The sequence below is a fragment of the Armigeres subalbatus genome, chromosome 3 (assembly GCF_024139115.2).
Source record: "Armigeres subalbatus isolate Guangzhou_Male chromosome 3, GZ_Asu_2, whole genome shotgun sequence".
Lineage (NCBI taxonomy): Eukaryota > Metazoa > Arthropoda > Insecta > Diptera > Culicidae > Armigeres > Armigeres subalbatus.
Window position 1 is genome coordinate 224,872,569 of NC_085141.1, and position 18,261 is coordinate 224,890,829.

The 18,261-nt window shown below is 42.8% G+C and overlaps 1 protein-coding gene and 1 pseudogene across 1 annotated transcript; one reads left to right on the forward strand and one right to left on the reverse strand.

Moving 5' to 3' along the window:
* Positions 1–1,792: 1,792 nt before the first annotated feature.
* Positions 1,793–9,382, reverse strand: LOC134226105 (dynein intermediate chain 3, ciliary-like). Its single transcript, XM_062706656.1, has 5 exons — positions 7,999–9,382; positions 7,526–7,939; positions 7,341–7,470; positions 2,206–2,289; positions 1,793–2,067 (listed from the first exon to the last, which is right to left on the reverse strand). Exons 1-5 carry the CDS (start codon positions 9,070–9,072, stop codon positions 1,994–1,996), a joined length of 1,776 nt encoding a protein of 591 aa, XP_062562640.1. The 5' UTR covers positions 9,073–9,382; the 3' UTR covers positions 1,793–1,993.
* Positions 9,383–14,392: 5,010 nt separating this feature from the next.
* On the forward strand, positions 14,393–16,100 carry LOC134222319 (NKAP family protein CG6066-like; annotated as a pseudogene).
* Positions 16,101–18,261: the final 2,161 nt, after the last annotated feature.

Sequence of the window (18,261 nt, forward strand, 5' to 3'; positions counted from 1 at the left end):
CAATTTTCCATCGAAAATGACTTTAGATGAAAAATTAGGAGATAATGCTGATGAAATTTGTACTCTTTTTGCAACCTTTTTTCAAGAGACATATACCGAATTTTCCGAAAGTGATCGTGATTATGAATATTTTTCACATTTTCCTGACTATTTAAGCAGTGTTGGTGTAAACCAAATTAATGCAACGGAGATTTTGGCAGCTCTACAGAATTTAGATGTCTCAAAAGGATCCGGACCAGATGGAATTCCACCTATGTTTTTGAAAAAGTTGGCAAGCGAATTTACGACACCTTTATTTTGGTTATTCAAGTTATCTTTAGAAACCAGTAGCTTTCCAAAAGAATGGAAGAAGTCTTTTCTAATACCAATTTTAAATCAGGGAAAAAATCTGATATTAGAAATTATCGTGGAGTGGCCATTATTTCATGTATTCCTAAACTTTTTGAATCAATCATCAATAGAAGGATGTTCAACCAAATAAAACATATAATAACAGATGCACAACACGGGTTCTTTAAAGGACGTTCGACTACAACCAATCTTTTAGAATTTGTAAATTACTCATTGAATGCTATGGACAAAGGTAGTCATGTTGAGGCGCTTTACACAGACTTTAGCAAAGCATTTGATAGACTCGATATTCCTATGATGATTTTCAAGCTTGAGAAATTGGGAATTGAGATGAGACTCCTTAAATGGATTAAATCGTATTTAACTGACCGCCAACAAATAGTACGATTTGAAGGGAAACAGTCGCTTCCAGTCAATGTAACATCTGGAGTTCCCCAAGGCTCGCATATAGGACCTCTTCTATTCATATTGTTTGTAAACGATATATCACTCATTCTTAAGCATCTTAAAATCCTTATTTATGCGGACGATATGAAACTATTTATGGAAATCAAAAATACTGTTGACAATGACATCTACTTGAACGAAATACGCATATTTGATAACTGGTGTAACAAAAGCTTACTACAACTTAATGTCAAGAAATGTAATTTGATCACTTTCAGTAGAAAACGGAGCACACCATCGATAACTGTAACTCTAGGAAATCAACCAGTACAAAAATGTGAAAGGGTTAGAGATTTGGGTGTAATCTTAGATGCTAAGCTAACCTTTACTGACCACTACAACACTATTATCCATAGAGCAACAAATATGCTCAGTTTTATTAAAAGATTTAGTTATAACTTTCAAGATCCTTATACAATTAAAACTTTGTACGTTGCGTATGTCAGATCAATTATAGAATATTGTAGCATTGTATGGTCTCCGTATATGAAATCACATGATGATCGAATAGAATCAATTCAAAAGCAATTCCTTTTATATGCCTTACGCAAATTAGGGTGGACAACATTCCCACTTCCGTCGTACGAGGCGCGATGTATGCTTATAGATATCCAATCATTAAAAAAGCGTCGTGAATTTGCCATGATCTCATTTGTGAATGATATTGTTTCGCACCGCATTGATTCCACCAAACTATTGTCTTGTTTAAATTTTTACACTCCTACTCGGCAATTGAGAAATCGAAACTTGTTTGCCACCTGTCATCATCGAACAAATTATGCAAAATTTAGTCCAATGAATCAAATGATGTCTGTTTACAATCAGTATTGTGAAGCAATTGATTTAGCCATGCCTCGTATGAGCCTAAGAAAATATTTTAGGAACATTAGTTACAATAGAACATAGTTATAAGTTTTTTAATGTAGTCTACATTATGTTTGACGAAATAAATAAATAAATAAATTCAGGTATGTTCGGAGTGTGTACATGATAATATTTTATTTCACTCCAGATTTATGTATTTTATGCACATGATTTATAATTAAATATAAATATAATGAATAATTTAAAATACGTATTGAATGTTACATTAAAAACAATTAAATATCATTGTAACCTGCTTGCAGCTATTATTGATCTTCAGAAGCATTCCATCGTTATTATAAAATAGTGCAGTAAAAAATGATTGATTCATTCATTCAAGAAGTTCTTCCTCGGATTGCCCATTTTCCATTTCTTCTTGTTTTGCGATTTTTCGTGGATCATATTCTGCAAGCAAAAAAAAAAACATTTCAGTAATTGTTATTCGAGAGAGTTTAAAACAAATCTATTTTGGGTTTGCACTATAATACCTAAGCGATTCTGATATTTAAATCACTAAGGTAGACTGACCATTTTTCAACAAACCTTGATCATACTCCTCCGGGGCTCGTGCTTTTCTTTCTTTCTCCAGCATTTGAAGGAACTCTTGTTCCGCGGCGTCACATGCGGCTGAAATCAAAACCAAATTATTCTGTTACAAACATGTCTATTCAAAAAAAAATATTTTAAGCTCTTTTTAGTGGAATGTATTTAACCGTCTAAGACTAGACTAGACAAGAAAGTACTAAACTCGTCTTATACGGTTGTCTATTCCAAATTAAGATGTCTTTTTGTTTTTGGGTTAGGTAAAAAGGTAAAACAAACAGATTAATGCACATAACATGTAAAACGAAAATTAAATTTTTGTGTAGGATCGAATCATCTGCAATAACTAGTAGCCGCCAGTCTATTATATGTGTATATAGATATTATTATTATTATTTATTGTTACATTCATCGGTCATTTTTTGCCTACATGAACACTTACTTGTTAAAACAAAATGTATATAAATAAAATTAAACATTCGACAGTTGATCTCGAGAAATTTTAGCACTAACGTCAAATAATAATACAAATTAAACAAAGAACACATAGCCTCTTACCCAGCAACTCCTATCCCTACCTCCCCGTGGTGCTGGCCGGGATACGAGCAGCCTTAGGAAAGATCGAGTAACCAACCCCGGTGGTAGCTATGGTCGTATGCTGACAGGGAAGGGGGGGTTTGCTCCTCTCCGGAGGTGCAAATCTCATTGAGCGTCTGTTCTCCATGTCAGGATCGACTCACAACAGTGTCTGTTCTCCTTATTAGGGGCGGCGTCCGAGTGCCAGCGAGGGACTCTTAGTTGAAACTGTGCACTATGGTCCACCGGAAATAAGGAGGAATGGTCCTCCGGAAATTTAGGGGGTTTGGTGTCAGGCCCTGCAAGCCAGCCAAAAAAACTCACGCAACGAACAATCAACAAGAGAGTACGGACCGGAACCATCGGCGAAGACCACTGCAACGAAAAGGGACTAGCGATTGGAAACTCGCTTCGTGGAACTGCAAATCTCTCAACTTCATCGGGAGCACACGCATACTCGCCGATGTGCTCAAGGACCGTGGATTCGGCATCGTAGCGCTGCAGGAGGTTTGTTGGAAGGGATCAATGGTGCGAACGTTTAGAGCAAGATGAATACACCACTAGGTGTTCCAATCTGCCAAATTCACGATTCAGCCATCTTGGATTTCAGTATGGGAGAGCCAGCCGGTTTGTTTATGTTTTGCACCGAAAATAAATTTTTCACCCCCGCCTTCTTCTCGTCCATAAATTGGGCAGGCTGCAACACCTAGCTGTGTATTCATCTTGGTTTAGAGGTAATCATACCATCTACCAGAGCTGCGGAAACACACACGAGCTGGGAACAGCTTTCATAGTGATGGGCGATATGCAAAGGCGCGTGATCGGGTGTTGGCCGATCAATGGAAGAATGTGCAGGTTGAGGATCAAAGGCCGGTTCTTCAACGTCAGCATAATCAACGTCCATAGCCCACACTCCGGAAGCACTGATGATGATAAGGACGCATTCTATGCGCAGCTGGAACGTGAGTACGACAGCTGTCCAAGCCACGACGTCAAAATCATCATAGGAGATTTGAACGCTCAGGTTGGCCAAGAGGAGGAGTTTAGACCGACTATTGGAAAGTTCAGCGCTCACCGGCTGACAAACGGAAACGGCCTACGACTAATTGATTTCGCCGCCTCCAAGAATATGGCCATTCGCAGCACCTACTTCCAACACAGCCTCCCGTATCGGTACACCTGGAGATCACCACTGCAGACAGAATCACAAATCGACCACGTTCTGATTGATGGACGGCACTTCTCCGACATTATCGACGTCAGGACATATCGTGGCGCTAACATCGACTCTGACCACTATCTGGTGATGGTTAAACTGCGCCCAAAACTATCCGTCATCAACAATGTTCGGTACCGACGACCGCCGCGGTACGACCTAGAGCGACTGAAGCAACCTGATGTCGCCACTGCATACGCGCAGCATCTCGAGGCAGCGTTGCCGGAAGAGGGTGAGCTCGATGGGGCCCCTCTTGAGGACTGCTGGAATACAGTCAAAGCAGCCATTAACGACGCAGCGGAGAACAACGTCGGGTATATGGGTCGAAGTCGACGGAACGATTGGTTCGACGAAGAGTGCAGACAGATTCTGGATGAGAAGGACGCAGCGCGGGCGGTCGCGCTGCAGCAAGGTACCCGGCAGAACGTGGAACGTTATAGACGGAAGCGGAGACAGCAGACCCGCCTTTTTCAGGAGAAGAAACGCCGCCTGGAAGAAGCGGAGTGCGAGGAGATGGAACAGCTGTGCCGTTCTCAAGATACACGCAAGTTCTATCAGAAGCACAACGCATCCCGCAAAGGCTTCGTGCCGCGAACCGAAATGTGCCGGGATAAGGATGGGAGCATCTTGACGGACGAACGTGTGGTGATCGAAAGGTGGAAGCAGCACTACGAGGAACATCTGAATGGCGCTGAGAGTACAGGCAGTGAAAGTCAAGGAGGAAATGACTACGTCAGTTCAGCGGACGATGGAAGCCAACCAGCCCCCACCTGGAGGGAAGTTAAGGATGCCATTCAACAGCTAAAAACCAATAAAGCAGCTGGTAAGGATGGTATCGGAGCTGAGCTCATCAAGATGGCCCCGGAAAAGCTGGCCACTTGCCTGCACAAACTGATAGTCAGAATCTGGGAAACCGAACAGCTACCGGAGGAGTGGAAGTAAGGGGTTATATGCCCCATCATGTACAAGACGCTTATAAGACCGGTTGTCCTCTACGGACATGAAACATGGACAATGCTCGAGGAGGACTTGCAAGCACTCGGAGTATTCGAGAGACGGGTGCTTAGGACCATCTTTGGCGGTGTGCAAGAAGACGGTGTGTGGCGGCGAAGAATGAACCATGAGCTCGCCCAACTCTACGGCGAACCCAGTATCCAGAAGGTAGCTAAAGCCGGAAGGGTACGATGGGCAGGACATGTTGCAAGAATGCCGGACAGCAACCCTGCAAAGATGGTGTTCGCTTCCGATCCGGCAGGTACGAGACGGCGTGGAGCGCAGCGAGCGAGATGGGCAGACCAGGTGCAAAACGACTTGGCGAGCGTGGGGCGTATCCAAGGATGGAGAGATGCGGCCTCGAACCGTGTATTGTGGCGTCAAATTGTTGATTCAGTGTTATCTGTTTAGATGTAAACTAAATAAATGAAATGAAAAGAACACATAGATCTGATTGGTTCGTTCTGTGCATAATCTGTCCTGTGTTGTTGAAGCCTAAAAAATCTCCGTTGTCTAAGTGGCCGAGGGACAATATTCATGCCGATTTGAGCAAGAATCCAGAAGAGTTTCGGCAACAAATGTGACTCTCATATCGTTCCGTCTCTTCTGCAGTGTATCCATACCTAATAAACGGCATCGGCTCTCATAAGGTGGCAGATCGTTGGGTGTTTGCCAAGGAAGAAATCTAAGCGCGTACTTTAAGAACTTTGATTGAATTTTCTCAATTCTTTCGATCCAGACGTTATGAACAGGACTCCATACCACAACTGCTGTTTCAAGTATAGACCGAACTAAGCTAAAGTAGAGTGACCTCAGGCAGTATGGATCACGGAACTCCGAAGAAATCCGGAAGATGAACCCTAAATTCCGATTGGCGTGGCTGTAATGTTCACGAAAGTTTAATTCCGAATCTAGCATAACGCCAAGGTCCTTTACGGCGCAGCTCCTTTCTAATGGTTCGTTTCCAATGTGATAGTCCCAGACGATGAGAGATTTTTTCCTGGTAAATGATATGATGGTGCACTTCTTCACACTGATGATCAGGAAATTGCGTTTACACCAATCCACAAATTTGCCCATGAACATTTGCAGCAACCGACATTCGTCTGGTAACTTAACGAGCCAATAGACTTTGAAATCATCGGCATAGATAATTTTGCAATTTTGGGGCATGACAAAACAGACAGAAAAGCAGCGGCCCTAGATTGTTACCTTGTGGTACGTCGGAGTTGTTGCTGAAAGGTTCGGACTCAGTAGTTCCCAAATTCACGGTCAGCTGTCGGGCGATAAGGTATGACTCCATCCACCTTACAAAGTTAGTCGCCACTCCTAAGCGATAATTTAGCCAAGAGAATAAGATGATTCACTCTATCGAAGGCTGATTAAAGATCCGTGTAGACCGAATCTACGTGAATTCCAAGCTCCATAGATTTCAAGCACAGTGAAGTAAATTGCACTAAATTTGTTGCTATTGATCTGCCAGGCAGGAAATAGTCCATGTTGGTCTGGTGAGATATACAACTTTGCAGATCGAAATAACTCGGTGCTCACCAAAATTTCAAAGACTTTGCATCCTGCACTCAGTGAAGTCACACCACGGTAGTTCGATGTGTCTCGCTTGTTTCGTTTTTTAAATGCTGGAAATATGATGGATTTTTTTAACATACCGGAAACATTGCCTGAGCCAAAGATTTATTGTAAATTGCTCTCAGAGGCCCACAGAGAACGGTATGACATTTAGTCAGCTCATCTGGCCCAGGGGCATACGAAGGTTTCATCTTCTTAATGGCTCCCAGCCGATCGGAAGAGAACCATCACCAGAATCAGCGAGACAGAACGTGTGTGACTATCAAACGTGTCGGACGTGATCCGCGGTCGTCAGTAGCGAATCGGTGAAATATTGTATGTGACCATCGGAGTGAATATAATTAGTGTAGTGAAAGTGTTCGTGGTTCTTTTACTAAACTGAGAGAATATCCTTCGGGATCTAACATTTTGCATTACACAAGACATCGGCGAAGACGCCATCTTGTTTCCAATCGAACCGTCAAAAGCGGTTCCAATTCGGGTTGTTTACTTTTTGCATCCATAAGAAGCAGTATCATTTTCTCGATTTCATACCTTTTCATACGTTTCCATTTCGAAAGCTTTTCACTCCGCCGGTCTCTAGTTATAGGGTTGCTAATTTCTACTATTTACAATACTTATGTAAGTAAACATAAGGAAAAAAACCTTTATATCTAGTGCATGCAACAATGTAACATAGTCTTTCAACTACGTAACTGTGTACTATGATTTTGATATTTGTTGCTTATTTTGATGGGCCATACTGTACACGTTCTGTACTCACATTTGCATTGAAACAATTTAGGTTTTTCTTCCACATTATCCTCCTGACGATGCAAGCTCCGAACTTTAAGCTTCATTTCGCGTGATTTCGCTTCCAATATTTTTTCGCGCCTATTTTCACGTTCCAGCATCTACAATGATATTTACTTAAACAGGTGAATTCGAATATGAATACGAAAATTTTACCGCCGTCAACAATGGTTTATCATTTCTGATGGACGTCATATTGTCGGACATTTCCAACAGGAAGGTAGCCCCTTTGTTGCTTCCGGCACCAACCAAATATCCACCCTCGTGGGCACGCAAACACTTCAAGCTCTCGTCACAAACTTTAATGCTGAGAATTGGATCGCTCTGCTGCTGCAGAAGGTCCCAGGCGTCCAATACCCCATCCACACGGCTAACGTAGAAAATAGAGTAGCGTGTGGGATTCCAAACGCCATCTGTTAGCATTACCGAGTGATGCTTCGTCCAGATTATGGAACTTTCTCGGCAATCCTCGGACCAAATGCGAGCAATCCAATCACCAACTGTAAGAAAGTTTTTAACGAACGCTGGGTTGCGGGTAAGCGAATAGATTGGTCCTGTGTGACAAGGCAGCTAAAACAAATAAAATATGACACCATTAAAGCATTATAAAATCCAACCAAATGGTATACCCTGTACACAATTTTCTCTTGTGGAGATTTGCCTTTGCGGTTACAGGAAAACAGCATTCCCTGTTCTGTACCACACATGAATCTAGTTGGAATCGATGTCTCATACTCCAAGCAACTGACTCCGTACGAGCGTGACAAATCCTGGTCATCTGATTTTATCGGATCCATCAGTAGCGTATCGATGGGTTGCGACAGTTTTCGAGTGTCCCACCACATGACCTGGCTATCTGACGATCCGGAGAAGAATTCCGTTCCACTCTTGGAGTTGATCCATAAGGTTGAGTTGACCGATGTCCTATGAGAGTGCTCTCGTTCGCTTATCATCACGGGAGACTTCTCGTTTCTTGTGTCCCATGCGGCTACTTGGCCATTGTACATTCCACTTACCAGCGTGGTGGGGTCCTTTTGATTGTATTCAAAGCAGATCATCGAGCTATGAGGAATGAATCTCAACAACGGTGCGTTCGGATTCTCTATCTCCCAGATATAGGAACAAACGGCTTTACCCGATGTTTCTTGGAAGCCCATATTACAATGAGACACAGCAATTTTTGACCCGCCATCAGGCGACCAAGACAGATGGGTTACAGGCTGTTTGTAAATAGACGGATCTCTGTAAACGTTCAGTGTTCTTGAACTACTTTTCTCCATCAACGGGGCGGGATCCAATCCCTCGAAATAGTTCTCGTAAATATTAACCGCATTGTTCTGGTAGATACAATGCTCCATCGGTCTCATCATAGAGGTCAGCTGACTAACATAATTCTCGTCCTTCTCAATCTTCCGGCGATATCTAACCGTCTGTTCAGGATCCAAGTAGTTAACATCCTTGGGCCAACCGCCCTCCGAATGCAATATTCCTCGATTTTCATATTCAGCGCTTTCAGTATTGATTTCGCTCAACGCCATCTGGTGGCTATATTGTGTTCCGATGTCAACTGGATCCCGGAGGATATACTCTTTGAAGAACTCATGATTGGCTGCTTCCGAGAACTCGACCTTGTTTTTATCGGAAAACAGACACTGCCGACCAAACTCTCGACGTTCCTTCTGATATGCGTATTCGATGTCCATCTTTTTTAAGGTTTTTAAATCTTAATAGTCTAAAATGAAGCTCACTATTTTCATCCACTAAACCGACATGAACCCACAGACAAATCTGAAGAAAATTTTATCTTCTTTTGTCAAGGTTGTTTACTTCGTTTAAACTAGCTTTGGTTGTATCGTAGTAACCGCGAAATGATGGATGGATCACGCTTGTTGATTTGTAGCAACGAAGTGCGCCTGTTCCGCAAGCATATGAACGCACGTGTTACAGGATACTGCATGCTACAGGTGCTTATTCTGTGTTGTTATGATTGAAGGTGTTAAGCGATACCACGACACTGTTATTTATTATTGAAGTCACAACTAATGCAATTGTCGTCGAAGTCCCTCGGTATCGATTCACCTTAACATCTGCTTGCGAGCCCATATAGCACAATTGCTTGACAATAGCAGGCAAATCGGGATAAAGGGGACAAACCAAAACAACAACAGATAGATGTAGGTAGAGGGAAACGCAATGAGTGGTTATTAAAACGTGCAGTTGGTGAGATAGCTCCAATCAGAATTATAATTTGATCTTATACCTATAATCCTAAATTTATTAAAACTTAATGCAATTTCGAATCGAAGGTAAAATTTACTATTCTATACTTACATACAAATCTGGCTTATGGCTAAAACATTAATTCAATCTAGATTCTATGAGTACACTTAACCTATAATTAGTACGGAGAGAAGAAATACGAAGCAGTACGGTTGATTGGGAAAAGGTGAGAAACAATAGAATACCTTAAGTAATAATTATTCATGCAAGTATAATATGACTAGGTTTGAGTGAATAGGCTGAATGCAGTAAACGGTGCTAAACTGAAGGAAGACACAAATGCACTAAAACGTAAGAAATTGAGTACAAACAGTAAAAAATATGCCTTAAACTTATATATGTATACCATGCAGGAATTTAAAACGGCCAAACTTCGTACGAATAAAAAAGGTCGCTACGAATTCGGAAAATATAAGTCGTCTTTTTTGACCGCGTTACGCAAGTAACAGCAATACTTGCCCTAAGCTCGATGGTTAAAAAACCCAGATTAATCCACCTAGCGTTGGTGGTGCCTTTCTCGCATTTAGTTGAGACACCAACCTTATATGGAGTATATATGGTCCGATGTACCATTTTCTTCATAACTTTCAAACGCAATGACCGATCGTTATCAAATTCAATAGTGATCAACAAGGCTTTGTCCCCTGTCGAATGAAACTTGTTGCGAGAAAATCGGTTAAGGATTACTATATGAAAAGTTGTCTAATGTTTTTCATAGCTTTTGTGCACACACATACGCACACACATACACACATACATACACACGGACAGACAGACATGTGCTCAGCTCGTCGAACTGAGTCGATTGGTATATAATACTATGGGTCTCAGAGGCTTCTATCAAAAGTTCGTTTTCGGAGTGAAATGATAGCCTTTCGGTACAACTTAGTTGTACGAGAAAGGCAAAACGTTCAGAGGTTTATTACGGCCTCTGATAATAGCGTCTAATGGTTTTTCCCGAAAATAATCTGTGGGTCGAAGCATTGACTTTCATCATCATCCGTCTGCACTTGAGCGATTATCAGAGATAATTGCTCATTTACTCTGCTATAGTATGTATTCAAGATTTTTTATCGATGTTAGTTGAAAATCTAAAGTTTTATATTTCTTTGAAGCAAGTAAAGTATCAGGGTGATCATGTCCGTTCCAGCGAACAATAGCAAGCAAAGTATCAGGGTGATCATGTCCGTTCCAGCGAACAATATTGTCAGATTTTCTGGATATGATATACTGCGCGGCGTTTGTAATGTTCCCAAATGGGTACTTGCACAAAACTTCACGCGGCGAATGACTGTCGAAAGGTACGGCCGCGCCAGACGATACACCGCAATGCTATTCACCCATAAGAATCAAGTAAACGGGATGCAGAAAGCGCGGCGGTACCTTTCCTGAAGGGTACGCCGCGTGCAATTTTGAGAAAATCAGGCAATATATGATTTACATTGAGAACGTCTGCTGCGTCTCCCTCACTCAATCTTCCTTCGTGTGATCCTTTCCATCACACTCAAGGTTAGGGTGGCTCAAATTAGTATGGGAAAAACTTTTTTCAATTTTTTTGATGGGCCGCCCTCTTATTCGATTCTATTTGATGCCCTGATGCTCTGGACAAATTTTCAGCCAAATCGGTCAACGTTTGGCCGGTGCTAAACTCGTTTGAAGTTTATATGGAAAAATGCATGCAGAAACATCCAAAAACAGTGAATTGCAGTTGGACGGCACAACTTACGATGAAGAACTATGATACTCATTCAGATCTTGGAGAATTTAATACAGAATGTTATGCAAAAAACCGCGAGAAGATTAGAGTTTGCCCGACTAAGTTGTTAGTATTTCTCTGAAGTGGGGTTTGAGCAAATTTCGTTTCTTTTACCTTTGAAAAGAAATAAATTCACCCCTACAACACTCCAGTAAAATGCTAATATCTTTGCCAAACTCTAATCTTCTCGCGGTTTTCAGCATAACATTCTGTATTTAATTCTACAAGAACTGAATGAGTATCATGGTTGTTGAGCGTAAATTGTGCCGTCCAACTGCAAATCACTGTTTTAGGATGTTTCTGCCACATTTTCCATATAAACTTTCAACGAGTCTAGCACCGCCCAAACGTTGACCGATTTGGCTGAAATTTTGTCCAGAGCATCAGGGCACCAAATAGAACTGAATAAGAGGGCGGCCCATCAAAAATTTGAAAAAGTGTTTTTTGAGCCACCCTACTCAAGGCTCGTGGCTCCGTTTTGCTTGTAGGTTTCTAGGTTTCTAGTAAGAGTTCTGCATCCTACAACCAGTCAACAAGTCTATTTTTAAATCGTGGACTAAGTACGGCTCTTTCTCCAGATCTAGGAATTGTTGGGCAATCATTTCTCACACTTGCGAATCACTATTTTCCCAATCTTACTGTTTATTTGCACAATTTGAGTGTATTCCCAGTAGGGCAAGAACGCCAACAACGCTTGTAGCGTCAATAAGCATCTAATTCATATTATAAATACGAGCACTCACAAAAAAACTCCGCATGATATTCATGAGTATACACATGGATTTTTGCAATGGGGGTAGCGAAATAGATTCCATATTTTCGACACATATATTCCATGCGCCCTTATGCATTACATGAGTGCTCACACATACTATCCATATGGGTCATAGTATCTTTGTGTAAATTTGTATTCTGCCCACAAGCATGTACTCTGTTTTCGATGATTTTCACCACCAGTCCAAGTTTTGTAGCTTCACGTTTCAGGCGGGTGTACAGTTCTGCCACTTTTCCAAATGTTTGGCCGACAATGTCCATGTCATCCGCGAAACAAATAAATTGACTGAATTTGTTACAAATCGTACCCCCGCCTGTTTCACCCGGCTGTCCGCATGACACCTTCTAGCGCAATGTTGAACAACAAGCACGAAAGTCTATCACCTTGTCTTAGTCCCCGGCGCGATTCGAACGAACTGGAATGTTCGCTCGAAATCTTCATACAGTTTAGCACACCATCCACCGTTGCTTTGATCAGTCAGGTAAGCTTCCCATGGGAGCTGTTCTCGTGCATAATTTTACATAGCTCTACGCGGTCTATACTGTCGAATGCCACCTTGAAATCAACGAACAGATGGTGCGTTGGGACCTGGTATTCATTTGAAGGATTTGCCGTACAGTAAAGATCAGGTCCGTTGTCGAGCGGCCGTCAACGAAGCCGGCTTGATAACTTCCCACGAACTCATTCGCTAATGATGACAGACGACGGAAGATGATCTGGGATATCACATCATCGCTCGAAAGTTCTCACACTTCAGCTTGTCGCCTTTCTTGTAGGTGGGGCATATAACCCCTTCCTTCAATTCCTCCGGTAGCTATTCAGTTTCCCAGATTCTGACTATCGGTTTGTGCAGGCAAGTGGCCGGGCCCATCTTGATGAGCTCAGCTCCGATACCATCCTTACCAGTTGCTTTATTGGTCTTTGGCTGTTGGATGGGGTCTTTAACTTCCCTCAAGGTGGGGGCTGGTTGGCTTCTATCGTCCGCTGAACTGACATAATCATTTCCTCCCCTGCCTCGACTTTCACTGTCTGTACTCTCAGCGCCATTTAAATGTTCCTCATAGTGCTGCTTCCACCTTCCGATCACCACACGTTCGTCCGTCAAGATGATCCCATCCTTATCCCTGCACATTTCGGCTCGCTGCACTAAGCCTTTGCGGGATACGTTGAGCTTTTGATAGAACTTGTGTGTTTCTTGAGGATGACACAGCTATTCCGTCTCCTCGCACTCCGCTTCTTCCAGGCGGCGTTTCTTCTCCTGAAAAGGCGGGTCTGCTGTCTCCGCTTCCATCTGTAACGTTCCACGTTTTGCCGGGTACCTTGCTGCAGCGCTACCGCCTGCGCTGCGTCCTTCTCCTCCAGAATCTGTCTGCACTCTTCGTCAAACCAATCGTTCCGTCGACTTCGTTCCACATACCCGACATTGTTCTCCACTGCGTCGTTAATGGCGGCTTTAACTGTATTCCAGCAGTTCTCAAGAGAGGCCCCATCGAGCTCATCCTCTTCCGGCAACGCTACCTCGAGATTCTGCGCGTATGCAGTGGCAACATCAGGTTGCTTCAGTCGCTCTAGGTCGTACCGGGGAGGTCGTCGATACCGATCATTGTTGATGACGAATAGTTATTATTTATTCAAACTAAGGCCGAAGTGGCCTGTGCGGTATATAAGAGTCTTCTCCATTCGGCTCGGTCCATGGCTACACGTCGCCAACCACGCAGTCTACGGAGGGTCCGAAAGTCGTCTTCCACCAAAAGATATTTTAGTTACCAGATAAAGATTGTCGCTTGGGTTCCCTTTGTTCGGCTGTCCGAAACATGTGTGGTACCTAACTGTCAAATCGTATATATTTTTCCTTCATTGACACACAGAGCAAAAAAAAGTTGGGATTTCTACATTTTCCGCCTTTCATTTCAACAGTAAGGAAAATTTGGTATTTTTGAGTGTTATAATGTTTAAATTGAATACAAAATGTTTAATCTGAATGCTTTTATCTCAGTGTAAAACTGTGGTTTTCACAGTGAGAACAATCAAAACAAAAATTGTAAAATTATCAAAGTTGCTTCCAATTCAAATCTTTCTGGCAACCGTGACATCAACAAAAAAATGACTGGCAGCCCATGACGATCTGTCAAGTCGGAAATTTTGTGGGAAAATGTTTCATGCAATGGTGTTTGTTTACCAAGTTGCGCACCAACCCGGCCAACACGAAAAATTCAAACGCCACCGCGGAGATTTCCTCCCATACTATCGGCCCCAACAAAGGGATCGTCGAACAGCCCACCAGCCTAGGCAAAGGGCAAACCGAAAAAAGGAAACGATAAGGAAGAGCAGCACCCACCGCGAGCACAAGTGGCGACCCGGGAGAGTGAGTATTTTGATTTTGGTTGTAATCCAGCTGTTTTTTTTAATTTGTTCGTCAGCACCTGGCTAGGACCAGGGTGCTTCTAGTTGTAATGAGTAGTTGGCGTTTGTTTTAAGAGAATGTCAGAAAGAAATTTCATTTTGAACTTTTACCATTTGTTTTCCAGCCAATGCCATCGAAAAACGAAACATTAAAAAGATGAGAAGCTGTTGACAGAAATGAACACTAAGCCAAAAACGGTGTTCCGCTTTGAAGCGTCCCCGCTGGCGAGATGCGATGAGATTGGCCTGGGAAAGATGCTGCAGACAACTTTCCTGTTGGGGAAAGGTACGAGGAAGTGCACGCAACAGTATTAACGAGGAATTCATGCAGTCAAGGCGATTGCAGCGGGAAATTATTGAGGAGGAGGGTACCCCGATTGCGTGGATGGATTCGCCTTCACCAAGAGAATCATCCGATGACGAGAAGGAGCAAACCGCGACCAGAAAAGTAAAAGCTTCAAAGAAGATGAAGAAGAAAAAAAAGGGCAGTGATAAGAATGGTAAGAAGAAGAAGAAGAAATCCAGTAAGAAGAACTGCAAAAAGAATAAGCATAGTAAGAAAAGGAAAAAGAAGGTCTTTTCCTCGTCATCCGCGGATTCTTCCTTCGTCATCATCGGGCAACAACGAAGAGGAAGAGGAGTGGATCGAAAAGTCGGGTAGCAATGCGGAAGCCAGAGCCGGAACATCCAAGGGTAGTGGTGGCGCGGACGAGGAACTGGGCGATGGCGTCGTAGGACCGATCAAAACCAGCGGAAATCTAAGCCAGAAGGACTTTGGTCGGGTACTGCTGCCTGGTGAGGGTGCCGCGGTGGCCACCTATGTGACCGAGGGCAAGCGAATAATTGTTCATCCGCGGCGTGGTGAAATCGGGCTTACATCGGACGAGATTGCCAACTTTGAGGACATTGGATACGTGATGAGTGGTAGCAGGTAAGTTTTATCACCTTTTTTTCATTCGGTAAACCTTCTTACTAATTTTGGTATACAGTAGACGTTCGATAACTGCAAGTCATTTAACTGCAATGCTTTTTAACTGCAATTCGATAGTTGCTACAGTTTTGCAGTTATCGGACCGCTAAACTTCAAACTGATGTCAAACTCAATGACAGCTGCATTGCGCTGCACATTTAGATGCACTTTTATTGCATCTGACGTCGATTGACAACCGTTTGACGTCTAGAATGCGTTGCAGTTATCGAACGGCTACTGTACTTTTATTAATGCACTGCTTTTCCATTAAGCTTTTCGTTCTTTTTTAGTTTCATTATTTTTTGTTTTTTCATTCTCGTTTCGGCTATCTTTTACTTTTGCCATGATTTTCATCTTTATATGGATGAACAATTTAAAAGATAATGAATAACATATTTTTCTTTTTTAGATACCGTCCCATGGAGGCGGTCCGCATCCGTAAGGAAAATCAAATCTATTCTGCGGACGAGAAACGAGCACTGGCCATTTCAGCAAGGAAGAACGTCAGAAGCAACCCGCTCCTGTGGCGACCCGGAAGAGTGAGTAGTTGTGATTTTTGTTTTGTACGCAATGCCAAGGGTGTATTCAGAGGTTGGGCCGTAGGGGGGGTTGTAAATAATTCCACAACAGTTTATGGTTTGAAAAATTTGCACGGCAAAAACTGTATTCCTATTTTTCTTTTGCGTTTATAAGGAGAAAACCTTTTTTTTTTAATTATTCGACAGTTTGAAGGTCCGGCTGATCAAATTTTTTACAAAGCACGATTTTTAAAATTTTCATGTTTACATGTCTTTATTATTTGAATTCAATTGAATGGTCTTATATCCTTATCTTTTTAGAGAATGAAAGAAAGATAACGTTTGAATTGAATCTTTAATATTACAACTGTCTAGTACTTTCCATTTAATTCCACCACTTTTTGTTATTTTTGCAGATATATTTGTTTTGCACCCATCTTCATCGAACGACGGAACAGGAAGAAGATGAGGAGCTGTTGGCGTGTTCCACTTTGAAGCGTCCTCGCCGTATATCAAGGCTGGCGAGATGCGAGACTACCAAACAAGAGGTCTGAAACGGATCATAAGTTTTCTGTACGAATATGGAATCAACAGAATTTTGTAGACAATTTGCTGCTGGATTATTTGAAGAACTAGCGAAGCAATCCAGGACTGGCCATTGTTATCGTGCCAAAATTGAAGCTGCAGAACTGGGTCAACAAACTTGGACGGTGGCGTGCGATTTGATTGATTGAAGACCGGGAAATTAGGAATCGTACCAAGAAGGAAAAATCTGTGCTTTCGGAAATTTTGAGGGAATGAGACGGCCAACCGCCTGTTGCTGACGTGATCGCCGCTGCTGAATAATATTCATGAGTTGTGGGCTTTGCTGAATGGCCTGTTGCCGGATATTTTCAACCGCGCAGATGTAAATTCGACGCAAACGATTGCATCGCACAAACTGATCGAACGTTTGCATGCGGTGTTTATTTTTTTTAATTTAATAGTTGTTGAAGCCTTTCCTGCTCCGTCGATTGAAATTTGGAATTAGAGGAGAGACTGCACCGAAAAAAAATCTTTGTTGGACTGTCCAAGATGCAACGCGAGTAGTATTCGAAAATACTTATGAAATATATCGACATTGTGAACGGAGCTGGTATAATGGAAGAGATCCGCCTTCAGAACATTTTGATGCAGCTTATGAGATGCACCCTCACCTGTTTTATGATGCAGAGCTTGGTCCACCATACAACACCGATTATTATTTGTCGAAGAACAGCGTCGTTGGTCGTTTTGGATAACTTGTTAATCAAACTTCAGGAGCAGGGATTTCGAGTACTGGTTTACGTTACCGTATTCGGTCGGTTCGGACGGTTTACGGAATCGTAATTTATTCAAAATGAGTGAAGGTTTGTAGATTGATTTGGTTATTTTGCCGGAATTTCCGCGCTGAAATTTCGAACCCATTATGTAGGGTTATGTTTGTAACAATTCATGGTTGTTTGCATTCCATTTCAGCTGCTCCGGATGATATGTGGACCCCGTTCAAGCACCTCTTCAATAGTATCGACTCGTTCCTGTCGGCGTCCGGCAGTAGCGCTGGGCAACAGTAGGAACAAAATGTGGCCAGTCTGGATGCGCTGCTGCGAAAGCATACGCAGAATTTCACCACCCTACTGCGAAATCCACCGAAGAATGCCAAAAGCCGGGAGACAATCCGGATCGGGATTACGGACGGAATAACGCTGCCTGAGTTTGGGTGGTGGACGAGAGTGTGATTATTTCCGATATGTACGATTTGAACGAGTACATTGCGCTGGAATTGCTTTGCACAGCGCAGCAGCACATGCCGAATCATCCGGGGCTACCGCGGGGCTAAGTGGCAGTATTGCTTAATTACGATGGGAGGAAGTCGCTGATTGCGAGCTTGAAGGAGCTGTTTCAAACCCGGGTTGGTATAAGTTGGTGCACGGATGCGCCGCACGAGATTACGCAGCTGATCACAGCGTACACGAATGGGCTTGTGGCTGATGGAGTGCTGAATAAAATCGTGGATTTGCTGCGGGAGTTGGACGTAATGAAAGAACTGGACGTTCTGGCGACGAATTGGGCGTTGGGTCCGCCGAAGCATCATCGTCAGGTGCTGGATTTGTTCGAGGAGATTCGGATGCTGTTGGCAACGGTTTGTTAACCTGGGCGACACAGTGCGGG